General features: G+C 44.3%; 1 protein-coding gene across 2 annotated transcripts in view; it reads right to left on the bottom strand.

The window, feature by feature from the left end:
• CSMD2 (CUB and Sushi multiple domains 2) overlaps positions 1 to 16,401 on the bottom strand; it is a 563,293-nt gene that overhangs the window by 218,053 nt on the left and 328,839 nt on the right. Inside the window, exon 13 of one of the 2 annotated variants that reach the window (XM_037881906.2) lies at positions 13,371 to 13,483. The exons of the other annotated variant lie outside the window; for it this stretch is intronic. Within the exon in view, the coding sequence (XP_037737834.2) occupies positions 13,371 to 13,483 (113 nt within the window). The remainder of the gene's footprint in view (positions 1 to 13,370; positions 13,484 to 16,401) is intronic. 2 annotated transcript variants of the gene reach the window in all.

The following is a 16,401-nucleotide window of genomic DNA, read 5'->3' as shown; positions in this document are numbered from 1 at the left end:
GAAATGAGCAAATTCTCTCAAATTATACACTACTTAGAGTAACTACTACAAAACATGCCCACATTTCTACAGAAGTTCTATTGATTTCCACCATTACTTCAGTTCTGTAGAACTTTCCCACATGGGCTCACACACAGCTCTGACAACCAACAACCCATCCAAAGCTGCCCGTGGAATATCCTTGTGTTGATGTTTCCTCATGCATGCAGACAACCAGAAATATTTTTCCATTTGTAGACTGCACCGCACAGAGTGCTGAAGTTGTTAACAGAGGTCAATAGCAGGCAGTTAGAAATAATAGAAAACAAAGGTGGAAGGTGGGAGGGATTTCATTAGCAATAAACCCTCCTCAAAATGTTCTGCAAATATCCATTAGGAACCTATGTGAGCTCATAAAACTCTGTCTACAAATAGCTGATAGACAATACACAGCATCCAGAAAGCAATCCATGCTGACCTACTTCCTTTTAAAAACTGGTGATGTTGAAGTGTCTGATACAGAGGAAGAACCTATTCAGAGCTTAATAGGAAATAATGTAAAATAAATAAATAACCCACACAGCAGTTGGGAACAAAACTAACGGCTACAAAAGGTGGATGTGCTACTTATATGATGCTGGGATACCTGAGTTTTATTGAGTCTTCTGGAACTGCTACTTCAAATACAAATCGATTATTGCTTCTTATCCGTCATCGGGATTGAATGGGTCAGCTCTTTGGAGGCTCAGGATTTATGTATAACGCAAATACCGCACCCACTGTACGTATAGTAAATAAACACACACACACACACACACAATGAACACTTATGAATAGATAGTCCACATACTGTATAAAAACACATACCTGCTCTCCAAAGCATTTATGGACATGCACAGACAGACATGCAGAGAAAGAGAGAGACACAGTGCCATGATGTAGCAGCAAAGGGTTTTAGTGGCATGAGTTCGGAAGGCCTCATGGCTCACTAGTGGAAACCAGCCCTCCTGACTCACAGCCCTGGGCTTTTAACCACAGTACCATCCCTCCCTCTCTTTTGTTGTAACAGGTTATATCCCAAACCCTGAAAGATGGGCACCCCTCTATAAATGCCTCCATTTACTGATCCCTCCTCCCAACTCACACGAAAGCCTCTTGCACGCACACCTCAACCATCCTAACATAATATGAACATGATCTTCTTAGGATTCATTAAATCCTATTAACTGCAGCACTGATATAAACATCTTTCATCAAGACATCTCTGAAAGCAATTTGCAAAGATTAAGGGCCAGATCCAGCCGAGCATTTAAGAACAAGCTTAACTTTTGTCATAGGATTATTCAGCAAAGGAGTCAAGCATCCTTGAAATCAAGCGCTTCATTGCATTGGGACCTAAGTAATGAAGCCGCAGAGAACCCAGGCCTGAATCTGCCCCTCTGCACGACACCATTTACTCTCGCTAGCATACCTGTGGTAGGAGACACGGCCCTTTGAAATACTACTAAAATGCCCATTTTAAAACCTCAGCTGGGTTGTTTCTTTCAGTTTCCTTCTCTGGGTGAATGTGCTAAAACCACTCGCCATGTTCCTTGCTGTTGTGGTTTGAACATCCTTGGGACTGGTCGGTGAAATGTACACCTCACTGCAGGGCATGTGTCACTGAATAACATTGTGTCCCTTTAAAACAGTCAGTTTGCACTGGGGAGGTGACGTACAACCCCTAGAGGTGAAATTCTGACCCTGCTAAAGTCAACGGGAGTTTTGCCAATGGACTTCAATAAGGCCAGAATTTCACCCCAGGTTGTTTTCTGGGTTTTTTTTAACCATCTCCCAAATGTTCAGCTCTGGCATGGGAGGCACAGGGCACTAGGAACCCTAACACAGCCAGGGGCTGCTGTCAGAGGCGCTAAGCAAGTCCACCTGCCACGGAAGTCAATGGGAATGCAGGTGCTCATCACTTTTGTAAAACCAGGCTATGATTAGAGCGCGGGATACTCAGAATGTGGGAGGGAAAAGGGAGAAGTGCAGCCACACAAAGACAGGAAGGAATATCTTCTTTCTGACCCAACGAAGGGAAAGAATGAAGCTCACACAGATACCTCCCATGAAGCTGAATGAAAGGTCTCTGCAAGCTTCTCTCTCATTCCTATTTGCTTGGGCAGAAAGACGTTCCTTCTGCACATTGGCACATAATGTGGTAGAAGTAAGCCTGGATTTTCAAAACTACTAATGACTGCGGGTATTTCAGAATCCAGGGGTCCAACCTGAGACACTGAAAAGGGACCTGATTTTATGAGCATGGGCGGTCAGCATACATCCTCTATGGTATCTACAGTTTTGCTGTCAAAAATGGAGGCACCCAAAATGTAGGTCACTGTTTTCTTAGAACCCAATCTCAGGTCCGCATGGGAGCCTTTCCCTTAACTTCAGTGGGTAGTGGGAATCAGCCCTTTAAAAGAGTGCTTAACCCTGGCGCAAAACAGTTAATTGCCTCAGCTGCCTCTTATGCCGTGGTGCAACTGTACAAATAGTTAAGGCTGGAAGAAGCTACCCTCTGGAGAGAATTGCAGCATGATCCAGGATGCACAAGCTGTAAGAAGCCTATCTTCTTTTGTTGGTTCCAGAAGTGGGGAAAAAATGTCAAGAGAAGAAACAAAACAAAAAAAAGAAACAAACTCCTCTGCCCCCTGGCCTTATACCTCCCCTCATACCCACTGTCTAGGCCAGAGCTCCCGGGCAAAAATAAAACCTGTATCCAGCAGGCTGTCACTCATTAAAATCCCTCATGGCATAATGTCAAACCACTCCAGCGAAGTTTTATGCTCATCTTTAAAGGTAAATAGGAGACAGGTTACTCCGAATATAGCTCAGGTCAGTGGCACTGTAAGCTAAAAGCCTGAATGGGTGTTGGTTCAGCAGTCTCCAGCCCTCCTGCTTTATGACAAGAGTCAATATGTTTAATGGAAATCGGGAGAGGGAAGAAGTAAACAGAAGCTGGTTTGATAGACTTCAATGCCAAGCAGACTGGGGCGGGGGGCGTTTCTATAATGTAGGACCAAATAAAAAACAAATATGCACATCCAATCGATGGAGAGCATTCAGGAAAAGAAACACACAATAAATATGATGCATGGCCTCCCGCGGGAGCTGGCTTGTGCTAGCAGATCTGGTGTGGAATTCTAAGAAGCAAGTAGCTCAGAAGATGCCTTTGGGCCCCGGTGTTTCTGTGGCAGTGCCAGATGTAGTTCCTGGGAACAGCTCTTTACACAACAAAGACTGAGATGCAAAACAGATCAACGGGTGTCTGTCTCTGTACAGCGAAAACCTGTTAATAGCAGCCACCAGAGCGATGGTTATAATCCGGTTTCAGAGTAGCATCCGATGAAGTGAGCGGTAGCTCACGAAAGCTTATGCTCAAATAAATTTGTTAGTCTCTAAGGTGCAACAAGTCCTCCTTTTCTTTTTGGTTATAATCCGGACTACTGAATACAGGAGAAACGCATCATGCATGTGTGTGGTTTGTACAGGGGAACCGTCAGAGAGGAGGGGAAAAGTTGATCGTCTCTTGCAGCAGGTGGCCATTTGCACTGATGTAAGCATGGACATCTATCACAGGTATTTATCTAGCCCCCATAACTGTTGTATCTAATCACCTCACAATCTTTAATGTATTCATCCTCACAACCTCCCTGAGAGACAGGGCAGAGCTGTCATCCCATCTTATTGATGGGAAACAGAGGCACTGAGAGACTACATGACTTGCCCAAGATCACACAAGAAGTCTGTGGCAGAGTAGAGAATTGAAGCTAGAACTCCCAGGATAGTGCCTTACTCACTGGACCATCCTTCCTCCCCAAAGCCCCATGTTCACATTATGAGCCAGATTTTCAGTAGTGCTCATCTCCCATTCAAGAACATAAAAAGGGCCAAATTTTGAATAAAAACTTTTAGCATCCATCAGTTCCCATTGTGACACTATAGTATGAGTGTGATTCCCCACTGCACCTTGTGCAGACTTTTGCATCAGTAGAAAACGAGTGTTAAGTGCTCCCAAAGCAGAGTGGTAGTGTTTTGTTCTCACTTTACACTGGTGTAAGTGGCATGACAAGGTGCAAGACAACGAACAATCAGGCTCTATATTAATTATGTTATATTAATGCATATACACTCAAATATGCATTGATTGTATATTACATTCAAATAACACTCCTTAGGTTCCAAACTCAAACATGCAAAAGTTAGGAAAATATTTTATAATTTGAAAGCTTTATGCAATCTAAATATAGGGGTCACTATCAGCTCCCCCTACAATCTATGTGCATGTGTATAAACATTTGCATTTGCATATGGATGCATTCAGATGTGCATATTTACATACACCGTGTGTATGCATACACAGAGGTAAGGAAACACATAGAAACCCAGTGATCCAAATTGCTTGGGTAGCAGGATTTGATTGAAATACCCAGGAGCTCGGTACAGAGGGAATCTTATGCCTTCAGTTCTGCAGAGCTCCTATATTTCTTAGCTCCAGGGGGCTAAAGCCGAGCACTAAAGCTAAGCTTCATCAGGGCTCTCCAGAGCCAAGCACTGAGTCAGAATTTAAATGATCGTAAATACTATTCATTTTTCATCCGCCAAACTCCTCCACCTGCAGCACACCCTTAGCTGGGGAAAGAGGCCTCAGTCAGCTTCAGATCTGAAACCTAGTCTAAAAACCCAGTCCAAATTCGGATCCAAACCCCACCTTTTCGGGTTTGTGTCTTCATCGGAGCTGAACCAACAAACTCGGTGAGTTTGAGTTTGCCCATCATTAGAACGTAGAGTTTCTGGAAGGAAAGGATTGATCATGCTGGCGAATAGCCAGCCATAGGGGGTACAGGCTCTGGCCAACTTTCCCTTACACATCTCTGCCAAGATACCCTAATTTTGATCCATCAGAACTAAAACTCCTGGGATCTGAAATTCAAGCAATGTTCTGAGGCTGTGCGTTGTCGTCAGGAATAAAGATCCACTAGCGGGTCTCTACTGAACACAAAATACAATGAATTCCGGGTCACTCTCCTGTAGCTCTATTGGGCCAACAGAAGACTTCATCTTTGTAGCAATATAAGGAGATATAAATTGAAAGACACACACAGAGCCCGATCCAAATCCCACTGAATTCAACAGAAAAACAAAACACATTGAGTTTAATGGCCCTTGGATGAGGCCCACATGAAAGTCACTTACTTGTTAACAGCCCCTTTCCCGACTTTACCAGCACTTCCATTAACTTCCCTAGCCTCAGTTCTACAGTCCATCATTTCTGATGGCCAGAATGCACCACATGCTAACACAGTGTGGACACTTCATCTCTACGAGTGGTTAAACCACACACAGATATGCACAAGTTTGTCTTTTTGCTCAGGCACTAGAGACCCATACTCTTGGATTCAGAGATCTCAGGTTCAATCCATGTGCACAATCTGGCCAGGGCATTGTTACAAGCTCAGTAAAAGGACACAGGGGAATATAACAGGTCTGTTGTGTGGGAGAAGGGTCAAATTTTGACCAACTCAGAATTCTTGCAAATACAGCACCGGTTAATGTTACTAAAATTTGTTTATTCGCTTTTATGTAGTAATGTGAAGAAAGGCCCAGTGAAATGAGCACTAGACTAGGAGTCAGGAAACCTGTCCTCTATCCCAGCTCTGCCACTTGACCTGCTCTGTGGCCTTGGACAAGTCACTTCGCCTCTCTTTCCCCTCTACCCTTGGCTATTCAGATTGTGAGCCCTTAAGGGCAGGGGTGGTCTCAGATAAATTCATGGAGGAGAGATCCATCAATGGCTATTAGCCGGGATGGGCAGGAATGGTGTCCCTAACCTCTGTTGGCCAGAAGCTGGGAATGAGAGACAGGGGATGGATCACTTGATGATTACCTGTTCTGTTCATTCCCTCTGGGGCACCTGGCACTGGCCGCTGCTCATGCTCAAATAAACTGGTTAGTCTCTAAGGTGCCACAAGTACTCCTTTTCTTTTTACGAATACAGACTAACACGGCTGTTACTCTGAAACCTGTCGGAAGACAGGATACTGAGTTAGGTGGACTTTGGTCTGACCCAGTATGGCCGTTCTTATGACTGGATTTGCCTGATCTCCTCTGGAGGTTCACTCCAGACCTGGATACCCTTGACTGAGATCCTTTATCCACAGCTCTCTCTCACTTCATCTTGGGCTGCATGGTCTGTGCTTTCCCAGAGGGGCAATGGTTCATAGATTGTGCTTCCGTCTTTGATGTAGCTGGCGTTTGATCCCCTAATTGCTTTGAAAATTAGGACCCAGGACTTTAACTGGCATCAGGGGCTGACTGGGAGCCAGTGGAGGGGCCTAAGCCATGGAGAAGGCAGGAGCCACATTCTGTACTAGGCAGCACATCATTTTCACATTCAGCTTCAAATACAATGAATTACAGTAATCCAGCCTGGAGGTGACAAATGGATAGATCACTCTGGCCAGATCCTCATGCTGGAGGAAGAGATGTTTCCTAGCGAGATGGAGGTGAAAAGACATTTTGGAAACAGATCATATCTGATCACCCAAGCTTAGCAAGGAGTCAAACAGGACCATGAAACCTGGAACCACTTTGATGAATGGGAGCTGTATGCCTTTGATAGAAGGTGGAGACAATTTCTTGGCTAGTTCTTCGAAGCATTTCCCCTTTTCAACAGGCATCACTTCACTCCTGCCTGGGTTCAGTTTGAGCCAGTGGCATTTCATCCAAGAGCTAATCTCCTGTAGCGTTTCTGACATGTTAGTGGTAGTGGTTGTTGCATCAGTAGTGAATGAGAGATAGAGTTGAGTGTCATGGAAATTCACCCCACTGAAGACTTAAATTAGGGGAGATTAAACAAGGCATTCATCTAACGTAATTGTGTCCAGCCAAGAAGGCTGATCATAAAGAATTATGAAGGGGATATTTGACTGAGAGACCCTCCTTCCGTAGGAATTTTCCTCCTTTTCCATCTGCAGCTGGATTTCTTTAGATTTTAACCACAAGAAGAAACCGACGGATATTAGACAAGGGGATCTAGACAGACAAGACTGCAATAAATTAAAACGACATCCACACAGGGGACTTGATTTATTGGGAAGGGATTGTGCAAAATGAGTCCACTCAGTGCTTCATAGAAAGCTCTGAGGGACGCCAGGCTGCAAAAACTTGTGAATCCGGATGTCTGATGGTTTGTGGGAATCTGCTGTTAGACAGCCAAGCGCCCTGTGAACTTGAGTCCGGAAAAGAAAATATTGCAAACAGACACTGATATCTTGTCTGAAAGATGCAACAAAAAATAATTAAAGGGCTAACACTCTCAAAATGGTGTATTTTGGAAAGAAAAAAAGATTATTAGTTTTGATTTACAGTTTCAGGATTACTGGGGAACTATCAAAAAGGAATTCATTTACAATATTCTTAGCGTTATTTCTAGCACCACTTTACATTATGAAAACTGAATGAGTTTCTAAAATCTCATTCCTCTCTCTTTCTAGGTGCCTATTCTATTCTCGATAGGTTCTTATACTCCACTCCTCACTGCAGTTTCTGATTGCCTTCCAGCAAGGCATTAAACAACGTGATCAACATCTGCCATATATCTGTTCTCTTGTCTGCTTCTTAAGCAGAGAAGCACTTGCAGGGGACTGTCAAGTTTTGGTAGGGTTTTAGGTGGAGTGGTTTTTTTGGTTGTTTTGTTTTTAAATTGATATGTTTTTATGTTAGAGAAAGGCAGGTCAACAAAATATGCCTTGGACTTGAAAAAAATGATGAGGTTTCTGATGGTCACTTGATACACCTCATCACCACGTCAGTGATTTATCCCCACAACACCTCTGCCAGGTAGGGAAAGATTACCATCTCCATTTTGCAAATGGGGCACAAAGGGGTTCTCTGTGGGATTTTGGAGCACGAGTCCCAATGACATGGGGCTTCTGATACGAAATTTCTTAGATGCCGTCAGCGAATTTACCCCAAACAGTTATGAGTGGCAGAGCTGGGAGTTGATCCCTGAGCTGTGAACCCCCAGCTGAGTGCTTTAACCGCAAGACTCTCTTCAATCTCACCCTTAATGCCGAGGGCTTACTTTTTCCTATTTTCACTTTCTTTCTGTAGTCACTTGCACTTTCTGGTTCTCATGCACTTCCTGGTAGCTCACTGGCATGTCTTTTTGTTCCCAGCTCCACAGGGATACACCTAAATTGGAAGCAAAACCTCTTTTCAATGACTTTTTTTTTAAAAAAAGGGAGGGAGGAGTTTGTTTGCTTATCCATCAGTGCCTCTGAACCACAAGTTTAAAACACCATTAGAAGGTCTGCTTTGCTAATTTTTTATGATGTGCAAAGAGCCTGTTTGCCCATTTTCAAGCGACAGTATGTGGGCCAAAGTCATCCCTCAGTTAGGACCTGATCCAGTTCTGACTGAAGTCAATGGCCAAGCTCCCATTGAATCAATGGAGCAGGATCCAGCACAATAATGCACAGAGAATTTGCAATGAACTTCAGTGGTAACTGTAAATGCCCCATGGTCTGGCTCCTCCCATTCTAAGGGAGGCATCATGTTTTCACTTTGTGTTCTGCAGTGTCAGCTCATGACAGTCTGCTTCAGCTTTCAAAGTTAAGTTATGGTCAGCTGTGATGTAATCCTGAGATGCATTAATAGATACTGCAGATGGGGTTTGAAGACTAGTCCTTCAAAGGGTATTGGAACAGGCATGCAGCCCTTTCATACACCAGGTTCTCACATAGGGATGTCATGGAGCGGGCTCCTAGAAGCACATGGTAGAATTCTGCCTGCAAATTAAAGGACGAGTCAGAAGGGGACATGATTCCCTGCTACTCATGGAATTTACTTCCTCTATGGATACTGTCAAAGATGATTTCTTTTTGGAGCTCATAAAAAGTCTTCTGAGGAGCAATGACTGTCTTTGGGATGCACCAGCGTGCACTGAATGTCAAAAAACCCTATGTTGGATAGAGGGATGGGAGGGAGAAGAAGACATCCACGACCCCCCTACAAGACCCAACCCCATTTCGCAAGTAGAACACAGCACTGTGGCATCAATCAGCTCCGTACCATTTTCAGAGACAAAGGATGTTTCCAGCAAAGCGGAGCTTAATATTCATTTCTCTGACAAACAGCAGGGCCGCCTTCCTCGGTGATGGTCCCAAGAGAGCATCTTTGTTTCCAGGGGAAAAGAAAGGCCGTGGTTCAGACGTTCGGACTTGTCTAGTGGATTCAGACACACAGTCTCCATCGCCCTGGAAAGGCCAGCTAGTATAAACGGGCATAGCTTCATTGTAATCAATGGCATTACACCAATTTACACCAGCTGAGGATCTGGCCCAACATGCTTTGAATTCAGCCTAGATTTGCCGTCCTTCTTTACTGTGGGCACGTGTATCCCTAGGACATGGCTAAGAAAGGTGACTGGTTTTTCCGGGAGCTCCTTCTTAAACCACTCAACGTGTTCCTTTCTCTGAGTCCTGAAACACATGTTTCAACACATCCTTAGGAGTAAGATTAGCACAGGCATTTGAACACCAGCAACAGGTGGGTGCTATGATTGTATTACACTTCAAAGGTACACTAAAGCCAAGAAGTATGCTAGGATATATAGCTATTTAAACACACTACATCAGCAACTTCCTATTAGGCAAATTCTTCATCTTGACTTTATACGGAGCCATTAACTGTGATTTCTTTCTTGCAATTAGGGAACAGGGTGGCTGTAAAACTGGTGATGAAACTTGTTAGTAAGTTGTGTATAATTTCGTTTGTATTTGCCAAGCACTAATTGCCTCTCACTTGGATGTTTTTTGCTTTGTCATTTGGCTCAAAGCGTTTACAAAATGAAATGTATTTTATGCGACTGGCTGATTAGGGGAAAGCCAAGCCATGGGATCGTTCCAGCACAGGCTCTGGGGACAGCAGAGAGAGGTGCTTTCTGTGGCTCATGCACCGGTGTTTTTCAGCAAGACCAAAACCAAACTGCTGCCCTAAGACAAGGCAAAGCGCTTAGAAAAAGGACATAGGACACTAGTCAGGGAGTGGCTCTTCACTTGTAAACCATGCAAGGGTGGATTACAGCTCAGAAACAGCTTGGGCCACTCATAGGAAGGCTCTCTGCCTTTAGGCTCACTCTGATATCTAGTGAGTTTAGGCTACGATGCACACACGGTGAGTCTGGCTATGTGGTAAGGAACTAACTTGAACTCACTCATGCACCTGTCTAACACTTGTACAGAGATGGTTAATTTGGGCTACTAGCCAACAGGACCTATTAGCAGGTCATCTTGCTGCAATGAACAGCTCGAGGAAGGTGGCTTCAGTCTCTTCTAAGTGAGGTGCAGTTACAGAGAACGTGCATCTTTCACTTAGATGGGAAGGGGCATGAGGTTCACACCTTGCTACTTTGTAGGGACACATTAGGCTGGGACTTCCTGGCTCCTACTGCCTAGGGGGCTCTTGGTCAAGCAGCCTCTTCCATGCTGAAGAGGAAGGTGCATTCACGCTGATGATAGGACGTTTGTCACCTCCTCCCGCAAAGCCACAGTGCTCCCCTTTCTCCTCTCGCTGTAAGGTTCTGGGAAGTAAATGAAGTAGCAAAGTGTGGAAAACTATGGGAAACCTTGGCATGTGACTCACCACTGGAGTCAGCACCCAGTTAAAGGTGCAGGGAGCGGGAGGAGGAGAAGCACCAGCAGCGTTTGTTACAGAATATATTAGAACTGTGTGACCAGCACTGTGGCCCCAATCCTGAGAGGCAAAGGTCACCCTAACCCCAGCCAGAGGCCAAGCAGCCGGTGCTCAGCGCTGCTACAGATCAAACCATCTGTAACGTTTAAGCAGGTCAAAGACAGTAACTGAACCTAGGAGTAAAGACGGGTTCATTTGAAAATTTCAGAAATTCCAGAGGGAAAGGAGCTATTAGATGAGACAGTGTCACCTCTACCAGGGCAGGATGGTCTCTACAATACGTACTTATGATCTTTACGTCCCAAGCAATGGGGCTAGCACCACTTCTCTTGGGAAGCTATTCCAACCCCTAAGCTCTCACCATTATAACTTTGATGTTCAGCCTCTATTTTCCTGTGCTTGGCTTAATAACATTCTTCCTTGTACCTCTCTTTGCAAACACGATGTGGACATCCTGTAAATATTCACAAACCACTGTGGCCCATCCCGCCAAGGCATTGCTCATCCAAGCCAGACATACTGATATTTAGCTCTATTAGGTTTTCTTGCATATCAAATCCCTTCGTGCTCCCATACGTCGTTGCTGGAGTGCTACAATCAGCAATCCTACCTGAAGCAGCTCTCAGCCTGAAAGCAATATGACAATTTCCCCACACCTAGGCAAACATTTTCAAAGGTGGGTGAATCAACTATAAAAGTAGCCTGATTTTTCAGGTTCCAGGCGCTTGAAAACTGCTACTGCAGTTAATGGCAGCAGCATGCACTCAGCACCTCTTACAATCACATATCTATGGTCCTAGATATGGGTTTTGGTGTCTGGTTTTAGACACCACATTTTAGTGTTGGCCCCAGTTTAATGTGGAACCGAAATGGTTTTAACCAACGGGATTTAGAAAGAGATTAATCGAGATGCCTGGTCTACAGTGAAAAGAGCTTTTAAAAAAGTTGAAATGAAATTTGTTCAGCTACGACCACCTGAGTTCCAACCTTGACGCTTCTGCAGTTCTGTACTGCTAATGCCCAGAACAGGGACTGGCAATCATAGACCCATAGACTTTAAAGTCAAAAGGACCATCATGATCATCTAGTCTGACCTCCTGCACATCGCAGGCCACAGAACCTCCCCCACCCACTCCTGTAATAGACCCTCTAACATTCCTTTCACTGACTGAGGATATCAGACTACTAGACAGAGACCACAGGGCCAAAGTTTGCAAGAGTGACTAGTGATTTTGGGCGCTCAACTTGAGACATGGTAAAAAGACTGATTTTCAAGAAGTGCTTAGCACCTGCTCTCTGATGTTCAGGCCCCTTGAAAAGGCATTTCAAGTTGGGCACCCAGAAGTGGAGGCAGCCAAAGTAACCAGGCACTTTTGAAAATTTCTGAGGTGTTTGTAAGGTAAGAGAGGAAAGAACTGACTTCAAACAAGTTGGGAGAAGAATGTACTTTTTGGGTATTTTTTACACGTTTTCTAATGATCTGGGATCTACAGACCCAATTTTGCAAACACTTTTGACCATTGCAAAGTTACAAAATCCTGGATTTTTATTTATTTAAGGCTGGGGTTTTTAAAGAAATTTAAGGGAGTTCAGCATTCCAATCTCAATGAATTGCAGTAGTCCACTTTGAAAATCCCAGGCTTCATTCTTACCTTTCTTTTTCACACCTTGCTTAGACCATTACAATTTAAATATGTTTATTCTGAAAATTCACTAGGCCCTATTGATGAGATTGATTATTTACACTTCACACAAGGAAATCAGGCTGGCTATTTTCACTCCCACTTGTTTTCGGAAATGTACAAGATCATTGCTACAGCATTTGCACTCCCATCAAAGCAAGGGAAACGCTCAAGAAAACCTATCCTGGCCGTTTTCATGGAAACAAAATAATATGAAATGTTTTCTATTCATATTGGGCCAAATCCCTAATTTCAAAGAGGGCTGCAGGTGCTTAGTATCTGCATCTCTGGGAATCTGACAACCTCCTTCCTCCACTTTTTTTGTTTATAGAAGGTATTCTTTGACATTGTCTTAAAAGACCCCTAAGCTTTTCAATTCCCTTGTAAAAGAGTTACTGTCTGATATCCATGTTATGCTGTTGTGAAAAAAATAAAACAAGAAACAAGGCAACAAAAATCGAACCTTCAAAGAAAACAAGAATTAAAATTACAAGAAGGAAGCCAATATTTTCCCAGTGCTGAATTATGCTGCATAAAATCATTGGAGAGAAAAGCCCTCAAAACTCTTACAGCTTGCAAGACAAGATATGTGACAGCTATGACTCACAGGATAATCTCCTGCTTATTTGGAACTTAGTCTGCCATAAATTTTCCATTTTTCTTGGTACGTCTCCCTTTGTAATATGAAGCACATTAACGTATTCAAATACACCATGCTCCCTGTATAGAGTCAGTCATTCAAAGCCCAGATCCCAGCCCCCTAGCACCTAGTGTCAGGAATGTATCACACTCTAAGGTGCTTTAAAAATAAATATTCAAAAGCTCTGAGTCAGAATCCTCCAAGTGCAATGCCCACCATGAAGCTGTCAAAACTGCAGCGGGATTACGTGTCCTGAGATGACAAGATCCACACGAGACCACATCCCTGCTTCTTCTGAGGCAAGCAAACGCCAAAAACGGAACTTAGATTACCTTCATAGGTTGCTTTGAATCCTAGTAAGTTGCGGACGCTGTCTGTCTGGAAGAGGAGCCACATCTGGTGATTTGTGCTGACAATCAGATCAGGAACCGTCGTACCTGTCAAACTGTCAAAAAAATAATAATGCTTATTTCCCCTACAGGGGTATTTGGCTTGCTGTCCATTTCAAAGACCACATACCCCTTTTCTGTGGGGTAGACAATAACTTGCATCAGTGCTATCAAATCTCACTTTAAAAAAAAAAAACGAATTGAGCAAATTTTAGTGCTTCTGAAAATAAAATAATGACACACCTTCTAGGGAAACGCTGAACAACCTCACCTCAGCCACATCCTTCTCTCAATCCCAACCCACAGCACTGCTCCTTTTCCCTGGGCCAGTCCTAAATGACTAGCAACAGAAAATGATAATGGGGCCAAGGTTTGCAATGGTTTATTTTTCCTCTCTGAAGGGTAGCAAGAAACAAAAATGTATCAGAAGACAGTGAGGTCTAGTGGATAGGACACTGGTCTGTTAATCAGGAGACTTGGGTTTTGCTCTGCCTGTGACCTTAGCAAACCACTTAGGCCTTGTCTACACTGCAGGCAGCATAGCTACGGTACTGTGGCTATGCCGGCATAACCCCGAGGTATCGATGCAGCCTACGACAGAAGGGGTTTTTCCATCACTGTAGAACACCACCACCCTGAGTGACAGTATCCAGGTTGACAGATGCATCCTTCCATCAACCTGTTCCATGTACTCCAGGGTTAGGTCAGCACAGCTACACTGCTCGTGAGTGTGCATTTTTCACACCCCTGAGCACTGTCGCTATGTCTGCTAAAATTGTAGACCAGGCCCTAATCTCTTTCCTCTCCCACCTGCTCTCCAGTTAGACTGTAAGCTCTTCAGAGCAAGAGTCAAGCTCTCACTAAGTGTCTGCACAGTGCATAGTTCAGGGAGCCCTGATCTCAGTTGAGCCAGTGAGGAAATATTGTAATGTGAATAACGGCATCTTCCTTTGTCACTGAAACAGGACGCAAAACCTGCAGGTGAGGGAAGCGGGTGACTGAGTCACCTTCATTGCCTCTCCCCCCTCGCCATTACTTATAAAGCAAAAAAGTAGTCAAATATTAGAAATTTAATTTAATGGCATTTCATGCAGCACTTCTCTGCTGAGAGGAAAGTTTTCACAGGGACCGCAAACAAACTGCAGACGGGCGCAAACTCTCACGCGTCTGCTGATGCTAGGCGAACCCTTGACGATACCATGATGCCACACCCTATGGAAGCACTGGAGCGTTGTTTAAGCAAGGCTCACCCGGGAAAGCCATTCTCAGGAGAGCTGAAAACAGCGACCCGTTAGAGAAATGCCACAACAGATCCATGTTCATGAGCTACCCCGGGCCTCTTATCTAGCCACCGGGACTATTCACCTTATCTTTGTTCCACACACACACACAAACATTTGATAAGGGAGTTGGGGGGGTGGGTTGTAAAGGTGAGGAATTCACTTTGTTTAGGGGCAGGATTTGAGTTTTTAAGTTGCCTGCCTTATAGGAGGTGGTTTATATTAAATAGTACTGTTGCAGCTAAAGTATTATTTGTGAAGAATTTTAAAATCATAGGTTTCAGAGTAGCAGCCGTGTTAGTCTGTATTCGCAAAAAGAAAAGGAGTACTTGTGGCACCTTAGAGACTAACCAATTTATTTGAGCATAAGCTTTCGTGAGCTACAGCTCACTTCATCGGATGCATACTGTGGAAAGTGTAGAAGATCTTTTTATACACACAAAGCATGAAAAAATACCTCCCCCCAATCCCTCTCTCCTGCTGGTAATAGCTTATCTAAAGTGATCACTCTCCTTACAATGTGTATGACAATCAAGTTGGGCCATTTCCAGCACAAATCCAGGGTTTAACAAGAATGGGGGGGGGGGAAGGGTAGGAAAAAACAAGGGGATGAGTAGGTAACTTTTTGTAACAACTGCATAAACAGACACACACACACACGCACACATAGAGTTGCTGTATGTCCTGCATCATCCACGGATCCAGCCATAGCAGTGCCTGAAAGTGTTTTTGATGAAATTGATCCCAGAGCTCTTGAGGCAAAATTATTGTAAGCCAGCACTGCACGTGAGCAAACACAGTGGATGTGCACCGACAGCACCAGCTCCTCTTTGGGGTTTTTGAAAGAGGCAGACGCAGGAAGGGAGACGGAAGATTGACCAAGAGGAAAAGATCATTGCCTCAAAGTTTCACACACGCTTTCAAATTCCACCTTCCCAAAGACAGTCAGGCTGAGATGTTCACAGTTGAAGGAAGGATTTGGATGCCCAATTCCAATTAACGTTAATGGACACTGGGTAGCTGAATCCCCAAAATCTCAGCCTAAGAGTCACCATCTCATCTGAAGGACAGGGACGTCGTACTGGGGTGCAAGAAAGGAGAATGACAACCACCAAGCTCCCACAGCTCAGTTTGGCACTCCAGAAGTTTACCATTCTGTACCATTAAAGTCATTCGGAATTTTCCTCTTGGCTTCAGGGGAGGCAGGATTCAGCTCCTAACATGCAGGACAAGAACTGGTCAAGGCTAGTGGCAGAAGCAAGGCTGGTGGTGGGTTCAGAATCAGACTCCGGACTCTAGCTTTCACAGCCAGTAGCTGTAGCCAGCGGGTATGCATGCCATGCAGGTTTCGTTGACTGCACTAGAGCTGGGTGAATGCTGCAGGACGTCACCTCCCAGATATTCATTCACGTCTGCTGCCTTCGTGCTCCTTTTGCACCTGCTCTCACGAGTGACTTTTCAGCTCGCACGATGGGATTGAAAATTCACTTCCTGGGCGTCTTTGCACCATTCACTTGATGGTAAGAGTTACACTCCTTCAGGCAGGAAACAGAAACTATACCATGTGACTTGTGCAACGAATCACGGCTAGGCAACAGAGATTCCAAATATTTGCAGTAGCAAGGTGCTGAGTATCTAATATTAAAAAACGTGGCCGGATTAAGCACTAAGATTAAATCTGGGATGATCTTGAT

This window comes from Chelonia mydas, chromosome 19 (genome assembly GCF_015237465.2).
Source record: "Chelonia mydas isolate rCheMyd1 chromosome 19, rCheMyd1.pri.v2, whole genome shotgun sequence".
Lineage (NCBI taxonomy): Eukaryota > Metazoa > Chordata > Testudines > Cheloniidae > Chelonia > Chelonia mydas.
The sequence above is the reverse complement of the archived record's forward strand: the minus strand, read 5'-3'. Positions and strand labels throughout refer to the sequence as shown.